Genomic DNA, 26,017 nt, shown 5'->3' with positions numbered 1-26,017 from the left:
ACAGTGTGGAAACAGGCCCTTCGGGCCAACCAGTCCACAACAACCCTCCGAAGAGTAAGCCACCCAGACCCATTTCCCTCTGACTAATACACCTAGCACGATGGGGAATTTAGCTGTAAGGAAACCAGAGCAGCCCCACGCAGACACGGGGAGAATGTGCAAACTCTACACAGACAGTCACCTGAGGCTGGAATTGAACCTGGGACCCTAGTGCTGTGAGGCAGCAGTGCTAACTCCTGAGCCACCGCACCGCCCCAAAGTATCATGAAAAGTTTGTACGTCACCAATGACAGAGCCGACTTAAATACAAAAGTACAGTTTCTTTAATTACAAGATCTCAGACAATAGAGAAATAAATTGTCCAGCATTACAGAAATAAAAGTTCAGTACCACAGACCACATTGGCTCCTAGCTCTCTGGACCATACCAGCGACACACCACGGCATGCTGGGAAGCTTCTAGGGCAAGAGACTGCCACACCAGGCCAGGAGGCCGTTGCACCAGGCCAAGAGTTGTTGCCAGACGGCTGGGTATAGTCGCCAGAGGCCAGGAGTCATCAGAGGCTGTGAGAGAAGAAGAAATAAAAGCACTAAAAGGAAGAAAAAGAGAAGAAAAAGAAGAACAGGCGGAGCGGACAAGCTCCGGCTGGAGTGTCTACTCTGCTGCCATCTTGTAATTGAGGCAGTCCATCATGGAGCAATTCTTGAGATGGAGTTTCAAGACCAGATCAGCAAAAATGAAGAATTATAATCTCTTATAAAGTTGAATGAGCTTTAATGACGCACTGTGTCAGTAACATCCGATGAAGATGGGCATCATTGTGAAATCCATGGGATCTGTCTTCATCACGTTTTCTACATGGCATATGCTAAATGAACAGTGATCACAACTGATTCACTATACATATAGTTAGTGACTTGGCCAGTAGTTATTGCCCATCCCTAATTGCCCTGAGGGCAGTTACCTGTCAACCACATTGCTGCGGTCTGGAGTCACAAGTAATTAAAATCTGATTGAAGATTTGTAGCTCGGGTATCCGTTGTTGTGGTTCTGCTCGCCGAGCTGGAAGTTTTTGCTGCAAACGTTTCGTTCCCTGGCTAGGGAACATCATCAGTGCGGTGGGAGCCTCGTGTGAAGCGCTGCTTTGATGTTTCTTCCGGTATTTATATTGGTTTGTTCTTGCCGCTTCCTGGTGTCAGTTTCAGCTGCAGTGATTTGTATCTGGGGTCCAGGTCGATGTGTCTGTTGATGGATGTTCTTGCCGTTTCCGGGTGTCAGTTTCAGCTGTAGTGGTTTGTATATGGTGTCCAGGTCAATGTGTCTATTGATGGAGTTTGGGGATGAATGCCATGCTTCTAGGAATTCTCTGGCTGTTCTCTGTCTGGCTTGTCCTATGATAGTGGTGTTTTCCCAGTCAAATTCATGTTGCTGGTTGTCTGAGTGTATGGCTACTGGAGATAGCTGGTCGTGTCGTTTTGTGGCTAGCTGATGTTCGTGGATGCGGATTGTTAGCTGTCTTCCTGTTTGTCCTATATAATGTTTTGTGCAGTCCTTGCATGGTATTTTGTAAACTACGTTAGTTTGGCTCATGCTGGGTATTGGGTCCTTTGTTCTAGTGAGTTGTTGTCTGAGCGTGGATGTTGGCTTGTGTGCTGTTATGAGTCCTAAGGGTCGCAGTAGTCTGGCTGTCAGTTCTGAGACACTCCTGACGTATGGTAGAGTGGCTAGTCCTTTTGGTTGTGGCATGTCCTCGTTCCGTGGTCTATCTCTTAGGCATCTGGTGATAAAGTTGCGTGGGTATCCGTTTTTGGCGAATACCTTGTATAGATGTTCCTCTTCCTCTTTTCGCAGTTCTGGTGTACTGCAGTGTGTTGTGGCCCTTTTGAATAGTGTCCTGATGCAGCTTCGTTTGTGTGTGTTGGGGTGGTTACTTTCATAGTTTAAGACTTGGTCTGTGTGTGTTGGTTTCCTGTGTATCCTTGTGGTGAATTCTCCGTTGGGTGTTCTCTCTACTAACACGTCTAGGAATGGGAGTTGGCTATCCTTTTCTTCTTCTCGTGTGAATCGGATTCCTGTGAGTGTGGCGTTGATGATTCTGTGTGTTTTTTCTATATCTGTGTTTTTGATGATTACAAAGGTGTCACCAACATATCTGATCCAGAGTTTGGGTTGGATTTGTGGTATGGCTGTATGTTCTAATCTTTGCATAACTGCCTCTGCTATGAGTCCCGAGATTGGTGATCCCATGGGTGTTCCGTTGATTTGTTCGTATATCTGATTGTTGAATGTAAAGTGTGTGGTGAGGCACAGGTCCAGTAGTTTAAGTATGCCGTCCTTGTTGATAGGTTCGGCCTCCTGTGTTCTGTTATGTATGTCCAGTAGGTTGGCTATTGTTTCTCTGGCTAGGGTTTTGTCAATTGAAGTGAACAGTGCCGTCACGTCGAATGATACCATGGTTTCTTCTTTGTCTATGTGTGTCTTCCTGATGACGTCCAAGAATTCCTGTGTTGATTGTATGGAGTGTTTGGATCCGCTGACTAGGTGTTTCAGTTTTTGTTGTAGTTCTTTGGCCAGTTTGTATGCTGGTGTCCCTGGTAGTGATACTATGGGTCTGAGTGGGATGTCTGGTTTGTGTACTTTGGGTAGTCCATAGAATCTGGGGGTGTTGTTGCTTTCACGAGGCTCCCACCGCACTGATGATGTTCCCTAGCCAGGGAACGAAACGTTTGCAGCAAAAACTTCCAGCTTGGCGAGCAGAACCACAACAACAGTCACAAGTAAGAACCACAGATTTCTTCCACAAAAGGACATGAATGAACCAAATGGGTTTTACAACATTTGACAATGTTTGGAAACTTTTTATTCCAGATTTTTATTGATTTCAAATTTCACCATCTACCATGTTCTGGATTACTAGCCCAGTGACATTATCACTGCACAACTACCTCTCCTTTAAATCAGAAGGACAATGGATGTGTAGAAATGAAATTGGCTGAGGGACAAAAAGTCAAAGTTGTGCTGAATGGTTGGTGTTTATGGGGTTGTTTATTCTGGTTTGTTTCCATGAAATCCTTCCATGGCTTTGCCTCTTCCTATCCCTGGAAATTAGTCCAGCTCCACAGGTGCTCTTCTAATTCTAGAATCTTGTACATTCCCAATCATAACTGCTTCATCACTGGTGGCTATGCCTTGGTCCCAAGCTCTAGACTTCCCTCCCTACACGGTTTTGCCTCACCATCCCACCTTTCTCCTTTGAGGCACTCCTGAAAACCTAGCTCTTTGACCAAGCGTTTGGTCATCTGACCCAAAATCAATATTGCTGTGAAGCACCATGAGAAGTTTCATTACATTCAAGATCTAGAGTAATACAAACTAATGTAAATATTGGATGAAAGTATAAGTGATGTCTCCTTGGGGGTCAGTATTTACCAACTGCAGCAGTTCAAAAAGGGAGCTCAGCACCAGTTTCTCAGGGCCAATGATGGATGAGAAGTAAATGGTGACACATCCATTAAGTCCAAAAATGAAGAAAAACAAAATCACTGCTCTTTATATTAATACCTGGATCTTGGCACACTAAGCGCAATATCACATTTGCAGAAGGCAAGAAAACTGGACGGATAGTAAAGAATAAGGAAGACAACAACAGATTTCAGGAGGACAAATAGACAGAATGCTGATACTGAGTTAATGTAGAGAAGGATGAGGATACATTTTAACAGAAAGAATGAAGAGATAATAGAACCGAAGTGGTTCAATTTTAAAGGAAATGTAGGAACAGGAATCGGAAAGATATCTCCAGGAAGCCTTGAACACAGCAGGACATGTTGAGAAGGTTGTTAGGAAAAAAACATAGAAGCATTAGTTTTTATAATACAGGAAAAAAACACAAAAGTAGAGACATTATCCCAAAACATCATAAAATACCGGTTAGATTTCAGCTGTAGGAAGGCTTTTCAGTCCTGGGAAGGGTACAGGGGAGATCTCGAACAGAATCAAGAACGAGGGACTTTAATTATGTCCAAGAATTGGAGAAGCTGTTCATAGAATAGAGAAGGTTAATAGGAGATTTGTTAAGAAATCAGTAGGGGGAAACTGTTTCCATGTCGGGGAAGGCAGTGATCTGAGGACAGAACCTGCAGATGATTAACAGAAACCAGATGAGATATGAGGAAACATGTATTACACAATGAGTTAGGTGATGATCTGAAAGGGTGGTCAAAGCAGATTCAATCAAACTTTCAAATAGAGAATTAGATGAATACTTGAAAGAAAAAGAATTACTGGCGTATGAGGGAAAGAGCATAGAATGGAATTAAACTCCATCAAAACCTACTATGAGCACGATGGTCTGAATGGCCTTCTGTGCTGTCCCATTTTGGATTTCTATGAAGAGCTGCTTGAATTAAAGCTGCCCATATTCTATTAATCCAGTGTGAGGAACACTTCTTTGAATTCTTCCAGACTGTGCCCTCCACAATGGCTAACTTGTCAATCATAGGAAACAGTGTTAAACTATTTGGCTCTCAAAATTTTAATACTCTGCTGGATTTTCAATTAACCTCCTGTGTCTCAGAACAAACTGTTCCAATGTTTCAGGGGTTCATCATAATTATAACTTTTCACCCCTGGAATCACCTCCATTGTGCCCTGTGTGTCTCTGATGTACTTTCTCTGAACATCTGTACTACTGAAACTTCACCAGATACAATAATTAATTAACTTTGTTGTAAGATTGAAGATAAAGAGTTGAGGTTAAAGATTCTGGGGTGGGCGAATATAAATCACAGCACGATATGAAGAAAGCTTGTCCAAGTTAAATACTGAGAAAAGCTGCCAAATTGAATTATAGATCAGCAATGCGATAGAAAGGATGCAAATTAAATGCATACCAAGGAGGAAAAATCTGGAATGTGCCAAAGTTGGGACAATGAGACATTAGTTCAAATTTGAAACTAAACACAAGAAGAATGTACCAGAGTTAATCAGACTCAGAGTTATTCTGACAATTACTCTAAGGAAAGATGTGCTGGCATTGGAGGAGGTCCACGGGAGGTTCACAGGAATGATCCAGGTGATGAAAAGCTTGTCACGTGAGGAGCATTGAGGACTCTGGGTCTGTACTCAATGGAGTTTAGAAGGACGACAGGAGGCCTGGACGAGTGGGCATGGAGAGGTGTGCGCTAGTAGGAGAGATTAGGACCTAAGGCCAATGCCTCAGGGTAAAGGGATGACCCTTTAGAACTGAGATGAGGAGGAATTTCTTCAGCAAGAGGGTGGGGGCCCTTTGGAACTCTGTGCAGCAGAGGGTGGTAGAGGTCAAGTTATTGAGTGCATTAAAGACAGAGATTGATAGAGCAGACTAAATGGGCTGACTGGTCTAATTCTGCTCCTAAATCTTATAGTTTTATGGTCTTAATTAAGAAAGAGATCCAACTGTTTATTAGAATCCTGACGGAATCTGGAGAAGGACTACCAAAAGCTCGAATTAGTGTCACTGGAACGTACAACAAAAAAGGAGAAATCTAGCCCAGTGTGTCTATATGAGCTCTAATATCACTCATCAGCTCTTTTCTGGTGGTTCTTCATATCTCCTTTTGAAACAGATTCACAAGAGTGTTATGGTGTAGAAGGAGGCCATTCAGCCCATCATGTCTGCACTGGCTCTTCAAATGAGCAACATTATCTACTGATAATTTCCTGTTTCTTTCCCCCATACCCTCATACATTAAAGGGCGACCATGGAGTCAGTTTAAGTGGGTTCAGTTACCTATGGTTTACTGCAGCCTGAACATATTATATGGAACATTCCAGAACCAGGGAGCTTCCGGGGAGGTAAATGTCCCATTTAAATGAATGGGTTCACTACTATCCAGGGTTTTGGGCTTTTGTGGTAGATCTTGGAACATATTCTCAGTGAGTACTGGGAGGGGGTGGGGGGTTGCTGTATTTCTATTTAAATAATCATCCAATTGTCTCTTGAATGCCTCAATTGAGCCTGTCTCCACCACACTTCCAGGCAGTGCATTCCACATCCTAACTACTCGCTGTGTGAGTATTGACTAAATTCACTTCAATACTAATAATACAGGAGAAATAATCAGTAAAGGGATCAAGAGTTATGGAGAAAAGGCAGGAAAGTGGAGTTGAGGATTATTAGATCAGCCATGATATCATTGGATGACAGAATGGACTTGATGAGCCAAAACAGAGTCACCTAGGGGTTCAGACACATAATTCTTTGAAGTTTACATCACATACAGATAAGGTGGTTAAAGATGGCAATCAGCATGTTTGCCTTCATTGCTTAGACCTTTGAATATACAAATTGGCACATTATGTTGAAGATGTACAGGACACTGGTGAGGCTTCTTCTGGTCCAGTGTCTAGTTATGGTTTCCCTGTTATAGGAAGGATATTATTAAACTAGGGAGATTTACCAGGGTGATGCTGGGAAGGGAGGGTGTGAGTTATAAAAAGAGGCTGGATAGGCTGGGAAATTTTCTCACTGGAGTGTAGGAAGTTGGCAGGTAAACTTATAGAGGTTTATAAAATAATGAGAGGATAGACAAGGTGAATGGCAGGCGTCCTTTCCCGAGGGTAGGGGATTTCAAGACTAGGGGACTTATTTTTAAGGTGGGAGGAGAAAGATTTAAAAAAGACATGAGAGACATTTTTTTACACCGAGTGGTTTGTGTGTGGAATGAACCTCCAGTGGAAGTGGTAGATGCAGCTCCAGTTACAATGTTTAAAAGACATTTAGATAAGCACACGAATGAGACTGTTTCAAGGGATATGGACCAAGTGCAGGGAGGTGGGACTAGTTTACTTTGGGATTATGGTCTACATGAACTGGTAGGAGCAAAGGGTCTGTTTCCATGCTATATGACTCTATATGTTCCTTTGTCTTATAGTCTCACAAAGTCAATAAATGTGGATAGTATGGATTTTAATAAGCATTTTATTGTACAACTTACAAGCAATTTTCAGAAAAAGCAATGGAACATGGAATAAGGGGGAATGTGACCATATTGTTCAAAACGGTTAAAGGCAGGAAGCAAAGGTCAAGGTGAGTGGAGAGGTTGAGTGGTAGGAACTGTACTGCAACTGTTTAAACAAACCATTTGGCTTTAGGAGCTGAGGCAATTATTTAAATCACAAAAATAAAACTTGAATTCAGATGCAGCAAGTGATTGGGAAAGCAAATGGAATGTTGTCTGGTATTACAAGGGGAATGGAGTATAGACTGAGGGAAGCGTTGCTACAGCCGTCCAGGACCACATCTGGAGTAAGATGCCTTACTCAAGGAAGGATATAATTACACTGGAAGTGGTTCAGGAAAGGTTCATTCTACTGATTCCTAGGATGAAGGAGTTATCTTCTGGGGAAAGGTTAAACCTATATTCCTTAGAATTTAGAAAAATGAGATGTGATAAGATTGAAACACACAGCATTCTGAGGGAACTTAACAGGATGGATTTGGGAGCATATTGCCCCTAGTGGTGGAGTCTAGAACAAAGGTACAGACTTTAAAACTAAGGGGTCTCCATTTAAGATGGAGATGAGGAGGAATTGCTTCTCTCAAAGGATCATTAGACTTTGGAATTGTATTTCCTAATGAGCAGAGGAGGCTGGACCATTGAATATGTTCAGGATTGAGTTAGACAAATTTTTGATCTGGGAGTTGACAATCCTGGGGGGGTGGTTGCTGGGGAGAAGATAGCAAAGACTACAATAGGTGAATGGGGGTGGGGATGGAGGTGATACGTCAGAGGGGAGGGCGGAGTGGATAGGTGGGAAGGGAAATTGGCAGGTAGGATAGGTCATGGAGACAGCGCTGAGCTGGAAGGTTGGAACTGGGGTAAGGTGGGGGGAGGGGAAATGAGGAAACTGGTGAAGTCCTGGGGTTGAAGTGTTCCGAGGCGGAAGATGAGGCGTTCTTCCTCCAGGCGTCGAGTGGTAAGGGAGCGGCGGTGGAGGAGGCCCAGGACCTCCCTGTCTTTGGCAGAGTGGGAGGGGGAGTTGAAATGTTGAGCCTCGGGGGAGTGGGGCTGATTGGTGCGGGTGTCCCGGAGATGTTCCCTGAAGCGTTCTGCGAGGAGGCGTCCAGTCTCCCCAATGTAGAGGAGACCGCATCGGGAGCAACAGATACAATAAATGATATTGGTGGATGTGCAGGTAAAACTTTGATGGATGTGGAAGGCTCCTTTGGGGCCTTGGATGGAGGTGAGGGAGGAGGTGTGTGCGCAGGTTTTGCAGTTCCTGTGGTGGCAGGGACGGTGCCAGGATGGGAGGGTGGGTTGTAGAGGGGCGTGGACCTGACCAGGTAGTTCCAATCATCCCTTTATGATTTCTTCTCTCCTGATATTAATTTTCTAATGTAATCGCCCCATTTCTATAACCCTACCTCATTGCATAAAATTCTGGAAATTGTCCTTACTCTTTAACACTGTACCCATATACAAAGTAGTGGTTCAAAATCCTCTTCTGGGAAGTGAATTTCGTAAGAACAAGGGTGAGAGACAGACCTTTCTTTCAAAGTGCTGCATCTCTTTATTATGAGATTTTTAATCACCAACTCATTCTCCAATTGCTAACAAATGTCACTAGCCCAGAATTTTTCCTGCATGGCTGAACAATAAGTAAAAATACTGTGAAAGCAAATATTGGCTTTTCAACTGTGGATGCTGAAACATATTTAAAATTCCAAATACTTGAAATAAAACAAATAAAGAAGTACTTGAAATTGTGAAAGCAAAAGAATTCTGAAAAGCAATATTCTAATATGAAAATGTTGAGGATTTCACCAATTTGATCTGAACTGAAAAATTTTATTGAATTTAATTTCACAGTTAGTTACTGTGGAAATCAAGCTCCTGACCTCTGAGTTGCCTAGTGTTCCAAAAAACGTTTGCATTTTTAGTTTGTAACATCAACACATAACATTTTCCCATCATGTTAAGTGGGCCTGAAATCAACAAATCATTAAGTACAAAAGAATTGAAACTCCCAAAACTACATGAAATGTTTCCACATAAATGTATGAAATAAACAGGAAGCAAGCCAGGGGTAGTTGATTAATTAATATGAACCAACTTCTGCATCAAGGATTCAAAAACAAAATTTAAAAGGCATGCATGGATATGCGTTTCATTATTTGACATAATGATTGGAATTTTTCCAGGAGTTACCCCTGCTCTGCTGCCATTGCCTTATACCTCACTGCACTTCCACTGAAGTTAGGAACAGAGCAACCCCAGTGAAATCTCTGGCCAATGTCAATCGCAGGAGACTTTTATTCTGATCGAAGGCACACATTGATCAGTGATAAAGAATGAAAAATCCACCACACAACCCTCACCATATTAGCTTCCTTGCCATGTTTTTGAAATTCACTTCCTACTGTGGCATTCATCCGCTCACTCAAAATGTTTTTCCATTTCACAATTCGATTAGTTAATTGCTGAAATCTGCGTTGCCTCATCCTTATTCACCATAAGACCATAATGGAAGTAAGGCCATTCGGCCCATCAGGTCCACTCCACCATTTAATCATGGCTGATAAGCGTTTCAACTCCACTTACATGCCCCCTTCACGTATCCCTTAATTCCTTGCGAGATCAATAATTTATCAATCTCTGCCTTGAAGACATTTACCGTCCCAGCCTCCACTGTGCTCCAGGCCACAGGCCCACCACTCTCTGGCTGAAGAAATGTCTCCTCATTTCTATTCAAAATTGACCCCCTCTAATTCTAAGACTATGCCTAAGAGTCCTAGTATCCTGCTTGATGGTAACAATTTCCCAGCATCCACTCTTTCTAAGCCATGCATTATCCTGTAAGTTTCTATTAGATCTCCTCTCAATCATCTAAACTCTAATGAATACAATCCCAGGATCCTCAGCCGTTTATCGAATGTTGGGCCAACCATTCCAGGGATCATCCGTGTGTATCTCCACTGGACACGCTCCAATGCCACTATGTCCATCCTGTGGTGCCCAGAATTGGACACAGTATTCTAAATGCGGCCTAACAAGAGCTTTATTAAGTCTCAGAAGCACATCGCTGCTTTATATTCCAACCCTCTTGAGATAAATGACAACATTACATTCGCTTTCTTAATCACATACTCAACCTGCAAGTTAACCTTTAGAGAATCCTGGACTAGCAGTCTCAGATCCCTTTGTACTTTGGCTTTATGAATTTTCTCACTGTTTAGAAAATAGTCCATGCCTGTATTCTTTATTCCAAAGTGCAAGACCTCGCATTTGCTCACCTTGAATTTCATCAGCCATTTCCTGGACCCCTCTACGAAACTGTCTAAATCTTTCTGCAGCCTCCCCACCTCCTCCGAACTACCTGTTGTCCACCTAACATTGTATCATTGGCAAACTTCACCAGAATGCCCCCAGTCCCTTCGTCCAGATCATTACTATATAAAGTGAACAGCTGCAGCCCAACACTGAAGCCTGCGCGACACCACTTGTCACTTGCCAATCCAAAAAAGAATCTTTTATCCCAACTCTCTGCCTGTCAGTCAGCCAATCCTCAATCCATACCAGTAGCTCACCTTGAACACCATGGGTCCTCATCTTACTCAGCTGCCTCCCGTGAGGCACCTTATCAAAGGCCTTTCAGAAGTCTAGATAGATAACATCCACTGGGTTTCCCTGGTCTAACCTACTTGTTACCTCTTCAAAGAACTCATCCTTAACAATGGGAGAATTGTAGAATTTTACTTACAATCGAGGTTAGGCTAATTAGTCTATAATTTTCCATCTTTTGTCTTGATCCTTTCTTGAACAAGGGGGTTACAACAGCGATTTTCCAATCATCTGGGACTTTCCCTGACTCCAGTGACTTTTGAAAGATCACAACCAATGTCTCCGCTACTTCGTCAGCCATCTCCCTCAGAACTCGAGGATGTAGCCCATCAGGGCCAGGAGATTTATCAATTTTTAGACCTTTTAGCTTTTCTCGCATTTTCTATTTTGTAATGGCGCCAGTTCTGTAACCGCCTCAAATCCAAATCTGTCATACACAACATGTGCCATACTGACCTTCGTTAAATCAAAGCTTTTCCTGGCAGCTAATATTTACCACAACCTCTCATCAAACACCTTCACCACAAATCTAGGCAAAGCTCAAATGTCAATAACGTCAGGGTACCAGTGGGTCAGGTGAATGTAAAAGGTCACACATTGCTTTTTCAAAAGCAATAGGGATTTCTCCCAGTATTTGACCAACATTCCTCCCTCTGTGTTATGATCAGGTCATTCAGATCATTTTGAATAGTGCATTAAACATTACTATATAAAAGTGATGGTAAGAGAGGAATTCTACAGGCTCAGGCTCCAGTTCCATGTGATCTGAAATCACTAAGACAGCTCTTTATACACATGAGCTTTGACAAAGGGTCAGTTAAACTCGAAACATCAGCTCTTTTCTCTCCTTACAGATGCTGCCAGACCTGCTGAGATTTTCCAGCATTTTCTCTTTATACACATGTTTAATAAGAAGGTGATGGCACAGTGGTAGTGTCTGTGGATCAATACTCTAGAATCCCAGATTAATATCAAAGACTAGGATGGCATTTGGTGAAATCCAACAATTTCTGTTTTTGTTTCAGCTTGCTTTGTTAGTTTTTTTTAATTGATTAGATTAGATTAGATTTACAGTGTGGAAACAGGCCCTTCGGCCCAACAAGTCCACACCGACCCGCCGAAGCGAAACCCACCCATACCCCTACATTTACCCCTTACCTAACACTATGGGCAATTTAGCATGGCCAATTCACCTGACCCGCACATCTTTGTGACTGTGGGAGGAAACCGGAGCACCCGGAGGAAACCCACGCTGACACGGGGAGAACGTGCAAACTCCACACAGTCAGTCGCTTGAGTCGGGAATTGAACCCGGGTCTCAGGCGCTGTGAGGCAGCAGTGCTAACCACTATGCCACCGTGCCGCCCACTACTATGCCACCGTGCCGCCCACCCACTATGCCACCGTGCCGCCCACTCACTATGCCACCGTGCCGCCCACCCACTATGCCACCGTGCCGCCCACGGTGCATTCTGTGCATTCCATTTGAATGATTTTCAAATTCATTTCAGAAACACCTGGTTGTTTCATGAAGCAAAATATAAAGTCGTTACACTAATCCTGTTCATCCCTGGGAGTGATATCCAAGAGACTGCAACTGTGAGGGTACCCCCTACAGTTACAGTGGCAACAAATGCTGCCCAAAACTATTTAATGACGGCTTTCACTACCTCTTGCGGAAGACCCTCAAAGAAAAAAAATTCTGTTCATCTCTATCTTAAACGGGCAAGCCTGATTTTTCATCAGTGACCCCTTGTTCTAGATAGGAAATATTCTTTTTACATTCACCATGATGTCTCAGAATCTTATATATTTCAATCAAGCCACTTCTGAGTCTTCTAAACTCCATCAAATACAAGCCTCATGTGTTCAATTTTTCCTCACAAGACAACCAGCCTGTTCAGGGTAACAGTCACATTTACATTCTTTGTTAATAAGTGCCCCAATATAATCTTGCAGATGTGGATTCCTGCTTCACTGAAATATAACATCACCAGCTTAGCATTCAACTCCCCTCATAATAAATAATATCCTATTAGCTTTCCTAATTACCTATTACATTGCTGTATTATTTTCCAATTCTAGAACTCTCTGATCACTTCGCATGTCACAGTACTGCAATGTCTCACCAATTAGGTAACGTTTTTACTATATCGTACCTGCCAAATGGAAAATTTCACTTTTTCTATTTATACTCCACTTGCTGGAGCTTTGCCTACTCAGATATCCCTTTGTCACCTCCTATGTCCTCTTCCACAACTGACTCTTCCACCCACTTTTGTGTCTTCAGCAAATTAGTAACCAGATCTTTGCTTGCATCATCCAAGTAATTTATATCAATTCTAAGAGGTTCAGCCTCCAACATTGATCTTTCGGAAAATGACTTATTGCATTTTGTCAACCAGAAAAAGACCCCACTTATACCTTACCCCTACTTATGTCCCTAATGACTCTGCTTTCACCACCACCACTGCCAACGTATTCCACACACTCACAACTCTCTGTATAAAGAACCTACTTCTGATGTCTCCTCTATACCTCCCCCAAAAACCTTAAAACTATCACCCCTTGTGCCAGTCAGTCCTGCCCTGGGGAAACGTCTCTGGCTATTAATCCTATCCATGCCTCACATTACCTTGAATACCTTGATCAGGTTATATCTCTTCCTCCTTCTCTCCAGAGAGAAAAGTCTGAGCTTAGTCAACCTCTCCTTATAAGACAAGTCCTCCAGTCCAGGCAGCATCCTGGTAAACCTTCTTTGTATCTTCTTCAAAGCCTTTGTATCTTTCCTACAATAGGGCAACCAGAACTGGACACAGTATTCCAAGTGTGGTCTCTCCAGGATCTTGTAGAGTTGCAGCAAAACCTCACGACTCTTAAACTTGATCCCCGTTAATAAAGTCCATAACACCATATGCTTTCTTAATAACCCTATCCACTTGGGTGGCAACTTTGAGGGATCTATGTATTTGAACACCAAAATCCCTCTGTTCTTCCACACTGCAAAGAATCCTGTCTTTAATCCTATATTCAGCGTTCAAGTTTAGACCTTCCAAATTACATCACTTCACATTTATCCAGGTTGAACTCCATCTGCGATTTCCCAGCCCCGCTCTGCATCCTGTCTATGTCATGCTGCAGCCTGCAGTACCCCTCAATACTATCAACAGCACCTCCAACCTTTGTGTCATTGGCAAACTTACTAATCCACCCCTCAACCTCCTCATCCAAGTATAAAAACTACAAAGAGCAGGGGCCCAAGTACAGAGCCCTGAGGGACCCCACTCAACACTGACCTCCAGGCAGAATACTTTCCATCTACAACCACTCTCTGCCTTCTGTCAGCCAACCAATTCTGAATCCAGACAGCCAAACCTCCTTGTATCTCATACCTTCTGACTTTATGAATGAGCCTACCTTGGGGAACCTTATCAAATGCTTTGCTGAAGTCAATGTACACCACATCCACTGCTCGACCATCGACCTGTCTTGTCACCTCCTCAAAGAACTCAATAAGATTAGTGAGGCATGACCTGCCCCTTACAAAGCCATGCTGACTGCCTTTAGTTACTCTTTGCTTTTCCAAATCGTCATAAATTCTATCCCTCAGAATTCTTTCCAAAACCTTGCTCACCACAGACATAAGGCTGACTGGTGTGTAATTGCCACGAATTTCCCTATTACCCTTCATTTGCCTCCCTCCAATCTTCTGGTACGATTCCTGTGGAGAGTAAGGAGACAAAGGCCTTCGCCAGGTTAGCAACCTCCTTTCTTGCTTCCCGTAGCAAACTAGGATAAATCTGGTCTGGCTCTGGGAACTTATCAACCTTAATGTTTTCCAAACTTTCCTGCACATCAACTTCATCAATCTTGATCTGTTCAAGCCTGTATCCCAGCTCCGCAAAGTTCTTATTCACAACAAGGTCCTTTTCCTTAGTGAAAACCGAACCAAAAAACACATTTAGGCTTTCCCCTATGGACTCAGACTCCACGCACAAGTTCCGTACGCTATCCCTGATCGATCCTATCTTCTCCCTGATCTTTCTCTTATTCCTCAAGTATGAGTAAAATGCCTTTGGGTTTTCCCTAATCCTTCCTGCCAAGCCTTTTTTTGTGCCCACTCCTAGCTCTCCTCAGTCCATTTCTGAGCTCCTTTCTAGTAAGCCGGTAATCATCTAAAGCTGTACGAGATCCTTGCTTCCTCCACCTTACGTAAGTTGCCTTCTTCTTTTTGACGAGAAGCTCCTTTGTTCTCGTCATCCAAAGCTCCTTAATCTTACCCCTTCTTACCTGTCTCAGAGGAACAACTGTGTGCATCACTTGCAACAACTGCTCCTTAAACAGTCTCCACATGCCTGCTATGGCCTTTCTGTGGAACAATTGCTCCCAATCTGTACTTCCCAACTCCTGCTGATAGCATCATAATTTCCTTTTCCCCAATTAAATATCTTCCCTTGGTAACTGCTCCTTTCCCTCTCCATGGCTATGGTAAATGTGAGGCAGTTATGGTCACTGTCTGGCTCATTGCCGATCACCAAATCCAAATGGCCTCTCCCCTTGTCGGCCTGTCTACATACTGAGGCAGGAAACCTCTTGAGCACACCTGACAAAAACGGCTCCATCCAAACCGTCTGCACTACGGAGGTTCCAGTCAATATTGGGAAAGTTGAAAAAACCCATAACAACAACCCTGCTGTCTCTGCACTTTTCCAAAATCTATAGGCCTATGAGCTCTTTTATCTCCCTACTGCTATTAGGGGGTCTGTAGAAACCCCGCAATGAGGTGACTGCTCCCTTGCTGTTCCTAACTTCCACCCATACTGACTCAATAGACAAATCTTCCTCAACAACCTTAATTTCTGTAGCTGTGATGCACTCTCTGATTAGCAACGCTCTACCACCTCCTCTTTCTCCCTCCTCCTTTTTCTTTTTAAATGTTCTGAAACAGTTAGCAACCATTCCTTCCCCTGTGAAACCCAAGACACAACATCATAGTCCCAAGTACTGATCCATGCTCTAAATTCATCACTCTTATTTCTGACATTTCTTGTGTTAAAGCAGATACACTTTAACTGATTCCTTTGTTCCATCACAAGAAAAACCTTCCAGATAGATTCACTACATCCTGTCACTGTCCCATCTACAACTACCCCCTCTCAGATGTGGAGCTCTGGTTCCTACCCCCCTGCCAAACCCTCCTGAACCACACAAGCAAATCTCCCACCCCGGACATTTGTGCCCCTCCAGTTCAGGTGTAACCCATCCTTCATGTCCAGGTCTCACCTTCCCCAGACGGTATCCCAATGGTCTAGGTATGTGAAGCCCTCCCTCCTGCACCAGCCTCGCAGCCATGTGTTAAGCTGCATTCACTGACTGTTCCTCACCTCACTATCTCGTGGCACCGATAGCAAACCTGAGACCACTACTCTACTCGTCCTGCTCTTCAGCTTCCAACCTAATTCTCTGCATTCACTTTTCAGATCCTCAATCCCTTCCCTGTCTATGTAATTGGTGCCAATACGTACCACGATTTCTGGCTGCTTGCCCTGCCCCTCCAGAGTCTTTTAAACCTGATCGGCGACATCCCGGACAATGGCAACATTCCTTCCGGGAGTCTTGTTCCTGACCTAAAATCTCCTGTCAATCCGTCTAACTATTGAGTCCCCTACCACTAGCGCTTTCCTATTCTCCCCCCTTCCCTTCTGAGCCCCAGTGCCAGGCTCAGTGCCAGAGACCTGACAACTATGGCTTTCCCCGGTAGGCCGACCCCACCAGCAGTCTCCAAAATGGTACACTTATTGGTGAGGGTAACAGCCACAGGAGATCTCTGCTCTGCTTATTGGTTCCCTTTCTGCCCCCTGACTGTAACCCAGCTGTTCTTATCCTGTGTCTAGGGAGTGACCACCTCCCTGTACATCCTCTCAATTTCCCCCTCAATCTCCTGGATGATCCGCACTTCATCCAGCTTCAAGTCCAATTCCCTAACTCGGCTTTCAAGGAGCTGGAGTTGAGTGCACTTTTTGCAGATACGGCCAGCAGAGACACGTGTTGTGTCTCCCACCTGCCACATTGTGCAGGAGGAACTTGCAACATGCAATATGTTAAACTCTACAGTCAGCTTCTACCTTCCTCAACAGCCTTCAGAGTCACAGAGTAATAGAGATGTACAGCACAGAAACAGACCCTTTGGTTCAACGCATTCATGCCAACCAGATATCCTAGTCCCATTTTTCAGCACCCCGCCCATATCCCTCTAAACACTTCTTATTCATATAACCATCCAGATGCCTTTTAAATGTTGTAATTGTACCAGTCTCCACCACCTCCTCTGGAGCTCATTCCATTCACGCATCACCCTCTAAGTGAAACATTTGCCCCTTTGGTCCCTGTTACATCTTTTCCCTCTCACCCTAAACCTATGTGATCTAGTTCTGAACTCCCCCACCCCTGGGAAAAGACCTATCTATTTCTATGTTATGTAATCTTACTACAAATGCTTCTACAATTTTAAACTTTAGGAGTGGAATAGACGATAACCATGTATCTGACCCTCACCAAACAATCACCAAACTGGAGGAAAGCCAGGAAATTTAAAATGGAACAGTAGATTTGTGAAATGTTAAATACAGATTAATAATTAGATTTTTGCAAAGAGATTAATACTCACTTTAATCCCAGTGGTGGAGTAAACACCAATTTTTTTTTGAAAATTCAGTCATGGGGTCAGGGCATCGCTGACTAGGCCAGCATTTATTACCCATCCCTAATTGCCCAGAGGGCAGTTAAGAGTCACCCACATTGCTGTGGTTCTAGAGACACGTAGACCAGACCGAGTAAGGATGGCAGCTTTCCTCCCTCATGGACATTTATGAACCAGGTGGGTTGTTTTTCGAGAGAAAAACTCCTAGAGAGTGAAAAAGTTTGAAAAAAGTACAAGCAAAAGAGCACCTCCCTCCCCAACTCCCCTAATCACCAAACTCCAAGCCATACTCTATGTTCTGTCACAGTGAAATGTTTGGCTTCCTATGCTGCTGAAACAAGAGTGCGAGCTGATCACAATTACAGAAAAAAAAGGTTTCAGCTGCTTTCTGAATTACTTAACTTCAAGTGGAGGAAAGCCAGGAAATTTAAAATGGAACAGTAGATTTGTTAAATGTTAAATACAAATTAATACTTAGGTTCACACTTACACACCAACTACCAGCATCCAGATGCCCTCTCCTTGTTTAAAACTAAAGTTGTGCTGCTGATCACTTTTAAATTGATGCATGTGAAAACTAAAAGGAACCTACAAACGAGGGTACACTAATTCTTCATTCATAGACCACCTGAGGACATGCTCTTTGTGGTTGTGATAAAGTCACTTAAAGCTTGAAAGATGCAAAGTCTAGGTGCGGTCAAGGAACACAGAGGTTTCGGAGTACAAATACATCAATCACTAAAGGTTACACCACAAACAGGTTCACAACACCGTAAAAGAGAAGCTTTCAAATAACTTGCACTCAAAGGTGAACCATTTCTCTCTCCACAGATGCTGCCAGACTTGCTGAGGACTCTCTTTTTATCTCATCAAAAAGCAAGTCAAGAACCAGGCCTTAATTCTAGCCAGGTGGCATTTAAAATCCAGGAGGTTACGTTAAATCTTGGCAAGACCACAGGAGTACTGTATGCAAATGCAAAAACACAGACAGCGTGCAGGGAAGACTGAGAGAAACATATGGATAGACCTATTAGAAAAGGATAAACAGGCTCAGTCTTTTTCCCTCCAAAGAAAGAGAGATGACCTAACCAAGATGTTTAAAATAACCGAGTGCACACATAGAGGATATTTCCTCTTGTGACTATCGTCTCTGGTAACTAGAGGCTATCAACATGAGAATGGGAAATATCCAATAGGAACTTAGGAGAAGTCTCTTTATTCAGAAATTATGTTGCACCTAACACAGGGAGTAGTGAAAGTTTGGATGCATTTCAGAGGAAACTAAATAAACAGTGAAGGGAGAAGGGAATAGAGGGTGACAATGATGGATATCTGTGAAGAAATATAGAAACAGGCCTGAGTGGAGTGTAAAAAACATGATGGATTGGCTGGGCCCAACTACTTCCAGAAGGCATTCAATAAGTACCTCGCAAACAATTAAGTCACAAAGGCCATGGTTTTGGAAGCTGTACACTGACGGGTTCTATAAGGAACAGAGCTGGAAACACAACTGCTTACAATATACTTTCATGACTTCAAGGAAGGAAGCCAAGTTTGCAAACAACCCAAAAATAGGTGGAAAGTTAATTTGCAAGAGGAATACAGACAGTTTACAGGGAGATATTGATAGGTTAAGTAAGTGGAGACAAAGTTAGCAAATGGAGTACAATGTGGGAAAATGTGAAGTTGATCATTTTGAGAGAAAAACAGAACATATGATTTAAGTGCAGAAAAACTGCATTTGGGATACTTTTTACAAAATCACATAAAGCTAGCACACAGGGGCATCAGGTAATCAGGAAGGCTAATGGAATGTTGTCCCTTATTTCAAGGGGGTTGGAGGAGCGAAGTCTTACTGCAACTGTAAAAGGTGCTGGTGAGCCCACATCTGGAGTACTGTGAGCAGTATTGGTCTGTTATTTCAGGAAAGATACCATTTCATTGGAGACAGTTCAGAGAGGTTTCACTAGGATGATAAAAACCAAAAGAACTATGGATGCTGAAAATCGGAAATAAACACAGAAATCAAGAGTTAACATTTTAGGTCGAATGACCTTCTGACGACGGATCACTGGACCGGAAAGATTAACTCTGATTTCTCTCCACAGATGCTGCCAGATTTGCTGAGCTTTTCCAACAATTTATGTTTCTGTTCACTAGGATGATGTCTGGTATGGAGGGGTTGCCTTATGAACAAAGGTAAAACTGGGTGGGACTCTAATCACTTGAATTTAGAAGAATGAGATGTTATCTCATTGAAACATGCAGGATTCTCAAGGGGCTTGACAGGGTCTTTTTTATTCACTCATGGGATGTGGGTGTTGCTGGCTGTGCCCAGCATTTATTGCCCGTCTCTAATTGGCCCTTAGAAGGTGGTGGGGAAAGTCGCCTTCTTGAACCCCTGCAGTGCACCTGCTGTAGGCTGATCCACAATGCCCTGAGGGAGGGAATTCCATGATTTTGACCCAGTGACACTGAAGGAACGGAGATATATTTGTAAGTTAGAATGATGAGTGACGAGGTGGAGGGCATACAGGGAGTGGAGAGTGTTACCCTTGTCCTTCCAAATGGAAGTGGTTATGGGTTTGGAAGATGCTGTCAAAGGATCTTTGGTGAATTTCTGCAGTGTATCTTACAGATAGTACACACTGCCGCTACTGAGCCTCGGTGGTGGAGGGACTGAATGTTTGTGGATGTGGTGCCAATCAAGTAGGCTGCTATATCCTGGATGGTGTCAAGGTTCTTGAGCTGCACCCATCCAAGCAAATGAGAAATATTCCATCACACACCTGATTTGTGCTCGGTAGATGGTGGACAGGCTTTGGGGACTCAAAAGGTGAGTTACTTGCTGCAGTATTCCTAGCCTCTGACCTGCTCTTGTAGCCACTCTGTTTCTGTTGAAGTCCAGTTGAGTTTCTGCTCAATGGTAACCCCCAGTATGTTGATAGTTGGGGGAACTCAGTGATTGTAACACTATTGAATGTCAAGGGGTGGGGGTTAGTCAGTTTCTTTTGGAGATAGTCATTGCCTGGTATTGGTGTGGCACAATTGATACTTGCCAGTTGATAGCCCAAATCAGGATATAGTCCAGATTTTGCTGCATATGAACACGGACTGCTTCAGTACCTGAGGAGTTGCAAATGGTGCTGCACATTGCAAACATCTCCACTTCTAACCTTACGCTGGAGGGAAGGTCATTGATGAAGCAGCTGAAGATGGTTAGGCCTAGATCACTACCCTGAGATGTCCTGCAGTTGAGATGACAGACCTCCAACAACCATAACAATCTTTCTATGTGCCAAGTATGACTCCAAACTGTGGAGAATTTGCCCAGATTCCTACTCATCACAGTTTTGTCTATATTTGAACCAAGGTTGCAATAAGATCAACTGTTGAGTGGCCCTGTCGGAACCCAAACTGAGCCGGTTACTGCTGAGCAGGTGCTGCTTGATAGCGCTGTTGGTGATACCTCCTATCATTTTCCAGATGCTCAAGAGTAGTCTGGTGGAATGGTAAATGGGTTGGATATGTTCTGCTTTTCAGGTATAGGACATAGCTGGGCAATGTTTCATGTTGTCGGGTAGATACCCGTGTTGCAAATGTAGTGGAACAGTTTAACTAGGGAAACAGCAAGAGGCTGTGGGTCTGGAAGCATATATAGGCTAGAATGGCAGATTTCCTACCCTGAAGGGCATTAGTGAGCCCAGATGATTTTCTGCGCCAAAAAGTAGATTCAACATGCCAGATATTTTTATTGAATTCGAATTCCACAATCTGCTGCGGTTAGATTCAAACCCTCGATCCCTGAACATTCATGGAGTTTCTGGATTCATCATCTAGCAATAATACTACTAGGCAATTACCTCGCCCAGGGTAAATGAGAGGTTATTTCCCTCATGGGAGAGCGTAGGACTAGAGGGCATAGTCTCAGAATTAAGGGGCACCAATTTAAGACTGAGATAAAGAGGAATAACTTCTCCCAGAGGATTGACAGTCTTTGGAACTCCTTGCCACGGAGCACTGTGAGGCAGAGTCCTTTTGTATATTTAAGGCTAAGATAGCTAAGATTTTTGATCAGTAGGCAAATTAAGGCTTATGGGGAAAAGGCAGGAAAGTAAATATGAGGAATGTCAGATCAGCCTTGATCCTCTTGAATGACAGAGCAAGCTCGAGGGCTGAATAGCCTACTCCTGGTCCTGTTTCTTATAGTCTTAATGGCCTGATTCTGTGCTGCATCTCCATTTCATTTTATGTAATCTTACCGTGCCACTGGGACACGATAATGCAATACCACAGCACCAAACTGCAACAACACCACTGCAGTTAAATCAATTGCTTCTTTTTGCAATTTCATACTCTGCAGCGTGATGATGGAACTGCTGAGGTACAGGACACTTGCCAGTGTCAGGATCTGGGTCAAAAAGGTCAGGTGTAAGTTTCCCAAACAGCACGTCTGTTTCAACCATAGAAAGGTAACCCAACTGCGTCAGCATTACACTTTTCCATTTCTTACACCAGCCCTGAGTATACTCTCTGACCAAAACTGATAACTTGGTGCTACATTAAGAGTACTACAATTTTTCACTGATGGTCCATTTACAGATAGTTTCCTTTGCAAGCTGGATCGGGAGTCTCGCGTGGTGTGTTGCCTGCCCGGTGCCAGGGTGCAGGACATCTCCGACCAGCTTGAAAGGATATTGGAGCGGGAGGGGGAGGATCCAGTTGTTGTGGTCCACGTAGGCAAAGCTAGGGTGGAGGACCTGTTTGGGGATTATCAAGCACTAGGAAGGAAATTGAAGTACAGGTCCCCAAGGGTCATGATCTCCGGATTACTGCCCGAGGCACGTGCGAATTGGCATAGGGATAAGAAAATTAGGGAAGTAAACACGTGGCTAAGGGATTGGTGTGGGAAAGTGGGATTCCATTTCATGGGGCATTGGCATCAGTTTTGGAATGGGGGGATCTGTACCGTTGGGACGGTCTCCACCTGAACCGATCAGGTTCCAATGTTCTAGCGAAGAGGATAAATAGGGTGGTCAGTAGGACTTTAAACTTCTGAGCTGGGGGAAGGGAAAGTGAAAGCGACAGGGAGTATGGAGTTACATGGAAAGATAAGCAGGAGGATAGCATATGTGCAGGTGGATTTAACCTCGAGGCAGATTAGGAATGCAGCAAAAAGGAAGGATAACTTAGGACATCTTATGACTTCCAATATCTCTAATGATAAGAATGTTAGCATTAAGGCACTTTACCTGAATGCTCGTAGCATTCGTAACAAGTAGATGAACTAACGGCACAGATCATCGTGAATGATTATGATGAGGTAGGCATCACAGAGACTTGGTTACAGGGGGGTCAGGACTGGCAGTTAAACCTCCAAGGATTTTCAACTTATCGAAAAGACAGGGAGGCGGGCAGAGGGGGTGGGGTTGCCTTGTTAGTTAAGAACAAAATTAAATCTATGGCACTGAATGACATAGCGTCGGATGATGTGGAGTCTGTGTGGGTGGAATTGAGGAACCACAAAGGCAAAAAAACCACAATGGGAGTTGTGTACAGACCTCCTAACAGTGGTCAGGACCAGGGTGCAACATGTACCGGGAAATAGAGAAGGCATGTCAGAAAGGCAAGGTCACGGTGATCATGGGGGACTTCAATATGCAGGTGGACTGGGTAAATAATGTTGCAAGTGGATCCAAAGAAAGGGAATTCATGGAATGCTTACAGGATGGCTTTTTGGAACAGCTTGTCATGGAGCCCACAAGGGAGCAGGCTATTCTGGATCTAGTGCTATGTAATGAACCAGGCTTCATAAAAAAATCTTAAAGTAAGGGAACACTTAGGAAGCAGCAATCATAATATGGTAGAGTTCAGTCTGCAGTTTGAAAGAGAGAAGGCAAAATCGGACGAAAATAGACTGGAAGCAGAGCCTAGCGGGGAAGACAGTAGAGCAAAAATGGCAGGAGTTTGTGGGTATAATTGAGGACAATGTACAGAGGTTCATTCCCAAGAAAAGAAAGATTATCCGGGGAGGGATTAGACAGCCATGGCTGACAAAGGAAATCAGGAAATCTATTAAAGAAAAAGGGAGATCCTATAAAGTGGCCAAGAGCAGTGGGAAATCAGAAGATTGGGAAGGCTACAAAAACAAACAGAGGATAACAAAGAGAGAAATAAGGAAGGAGAGGATCAAATATGAAGGTAGGCTAGCCAGTAATATTAGAAATGATAATAAAAGTTTCTTTCAATACATAAGAAACAAAAGACAGGCAAAAGTAGACATTGGGCCACTTCAAACTGATGCTGGAAGCCTAGTGATGGGAGATAAGGAAATAGCAGGAGAACTTAACAAGTACTTTGCGTCAGTTTTCACAGTGGAAGACAGGAGTGATATCCCAAGGGAGTCAGGGGGCTGAGTTGAGTATGGTTGCCATTACAAAAGAGAAAGTGTTAGAAAAGCTAAAAGGTCTTAAAATTGATAAATCTCCTGGCCCCGATGGGATACATCCTAGAGTTCTGGGGGAGGTGGCTGAGGAAATAGCGGAGGCGTTGGTTGAGATCTTTCAAAAGTCACTGGAGTCAGGGAAAGTCCCGGATGATTGGAAGATGGCTGTTGTATCCCCCTTGTTCAAGAAAGGATCAAGACAAAAGATGGAAAATTATAGGCCAATTTGTCAACCTCTGTTGTTGGTAAAATTCTAGAATCCATCAATAAGGATGAGGTTTCTAAATTCTTGGAAGAGCAGAGTCTGATTAGAACAAGTCAACATAGATTTAGTAAGGGGAGGTCGTGCCTGACAAACCTGTTGGAATTCTTTGAAGAGGTGACAAGTAGGTTAGACCAGGGAAACCCAGTGGATGTGGTCTATCTAGACTTCCAAAAGGCCTTTGATAAGGTGCCACACGGGAGGCTGCTGAGCAAGGTGAGGGCCCATGGTGTTTGAGGTGAGCTACTGGCATGGATTGAGGATTGGCTGTCTGACAGAAGGCAGAGAGTTGGGATAAAAGGTTCTTTTTTGGAATGGCAGCTGACGACAAGTGGTGTCCCGCAGGGTTCAGTGTTGGGGCCGCAGCTGTTCACATTATATATTAATGATCTGGATGAAGGGACTGGGGGCATTCTAGCGAAGTTTGCTGATGATACGAAGTTAGGTGGACAGGCAGGTAGTACTGAGGAAATGGGGAGGCTGCAGAAGGATCTAGACAGTTTGGGAGAGTGGTCCAGGAAATGGCTGATGGAATTCAACGTGAGCAAATGCGAGGTGTTGCACTTTGGAAAAAAGAATAAAGCATGGACTACTTTCTAAACGGTGAGAAAATTCGTAAAGCCAAAGTACAAAGGGATCTGGGAGTGCTAGTTGAGGATTCTCTAAAGGTAAACATGCAGGTTGAGTCCGTGATTAAGAAAGCGAATGCAATGTTGTCATTTATCTCAAGAGGGTTGGAATATAAAAGAACAGTTGTGCAACTGAGACTTTATAAAGCTCTGGTTAGGCCCCATTTGGAGTACTGTGTCCAGTTTTGGTCCCCACACCTCAGGAAGGACATACTGGCACTGGAACGTGTCCAGCGGAGATTCACACAGATGATCCCTGGAATGGTAGGTCTAACATACGAGCAACGGCTGAGGATCCTGGGATTGTATTCGTTGGAATTTAGAAGATTAAAGGGAGACTTAATGGAGACGTACAAGATAATACATGGCTTGGAAAGGGTGGACGCTAGGAAATTGTTTCCGTAAGGCGAGGAGACTAGGACCCATTGGGCACAGCCTTAGAATTAGAGGGGGTCAATTCAGAACAGAAATGTGGAGACATTTCTTCAGCCAGAGAGTGGTGGGCCTGTGGAATTCATTGCCGCAGAGTGCAGTGGAGGCCGGGACGCTAAATGTCTTCAAGGCAGAGATTGATAAATTCTTGATGTCACAAGGAATTAAGGGCTACGGGGAGAATGCGGGTAAGTGGAGTTGAAATGCCCATCAGCCATGATTGAATGGCGGAGTGGACTCGATGGGCCGAATGGCTTTTCTTCCACTCCTATGTCTTATGGTCTTATGGTCAGAAACAAGCCAACCTCATTTCAATTGGGATTAAAGCCAAATAACTGGAGATTTGCATCTCACCAATTTGGTTAAATACAAATCCAGGAAGAAGAAGGGAAATATCTGAATCATCCTGTCTTCTCAAGTGCAAACTTTAATGAAGCAAAACCAATGTTAATTGCTGACTTACCATGCCAGGGACGGTGATAGATTAACTTCCAGCAGCCAGGGCTTGAGATTGGAGTCAATTAGGACATCAAAGCCATACAGCTCTGTTAAAACATAAAGCACACCTTTGTAAGAGCCCACACCCATGCTGATGATGCTGAATCTCAACAGATCTGAGCTTGCATCAATTCATTGTCAGGATGTTGTTGCATACTGCAGCCCACATTTAATCTGCACACCTGCAGTAGCTATACAATCCAAGACATTGAGTAGAGAACTTCAATGGATTTGAACTACTAACATTCATTATTAATACTGAATGGGATCCAGCATAACCAGCTTTGAAATAAACAGAATTTTAACCCAGTTTAATCTTTAATATCTTAGCAAATTTCCCAGGTTAGTTTTTTATTTCCTTAAAATGAATCAACTCCCACAAATTAACTGTTTCTCCAACATGAATTTAGCTCAATGGGGAGTATTTGTTGGGCAAACATCAATAGA

At 43.5% G+C, this 26,017-nt stretch overlaps 1 protein-coding gene across 4 annotated transcripts in view; it reads right to left on the bottom strand.

Moving 5' to 3' along the window:
* ttll5 (tubulin tyrosine ligase-like family, member 5) overlaps positions 1 to 26,017 on the bottom strand; it is a 386,423-nt gene that overhangs the window by 233,069 nt on the left and 127,337 nt on the right. For all 4 annotated transcript variants that reach the window (XM_060829527.1, XM_060829530.1, XM_060829531.1 and 1 more), the window contains exon 13: positions 25,536 to 25,617. In XM_060829527.1, the coding sequence (XP_060685510.1) occupies positions 25,536 to 25,617 (82 nt within the window). The remainder of the gene's footprint in view (positions 1 to 25,535; positions 25,618 to 26,017) is intronic.

The sequence above is a fragment of the Hemiscyllium ocellatum genome, chromosome 8, assembly GCF_020745735.1.
Source record: "Hemiscyllium ocellatum isolate sHemOce1 chromosome 8, sHemOce1.pat.X.cur, whole genome shotgun sequence".
NCBI lineage: Eukaryota > Metazoa > Chordata > Chondrichthyes > Orectolobiformes > Hemiscylliidae > Hemiscyllium > Hemiscyllium ocellatum.
This window is presented reverse-complemented; position numbering and strand designations above follow the sequence as displayed.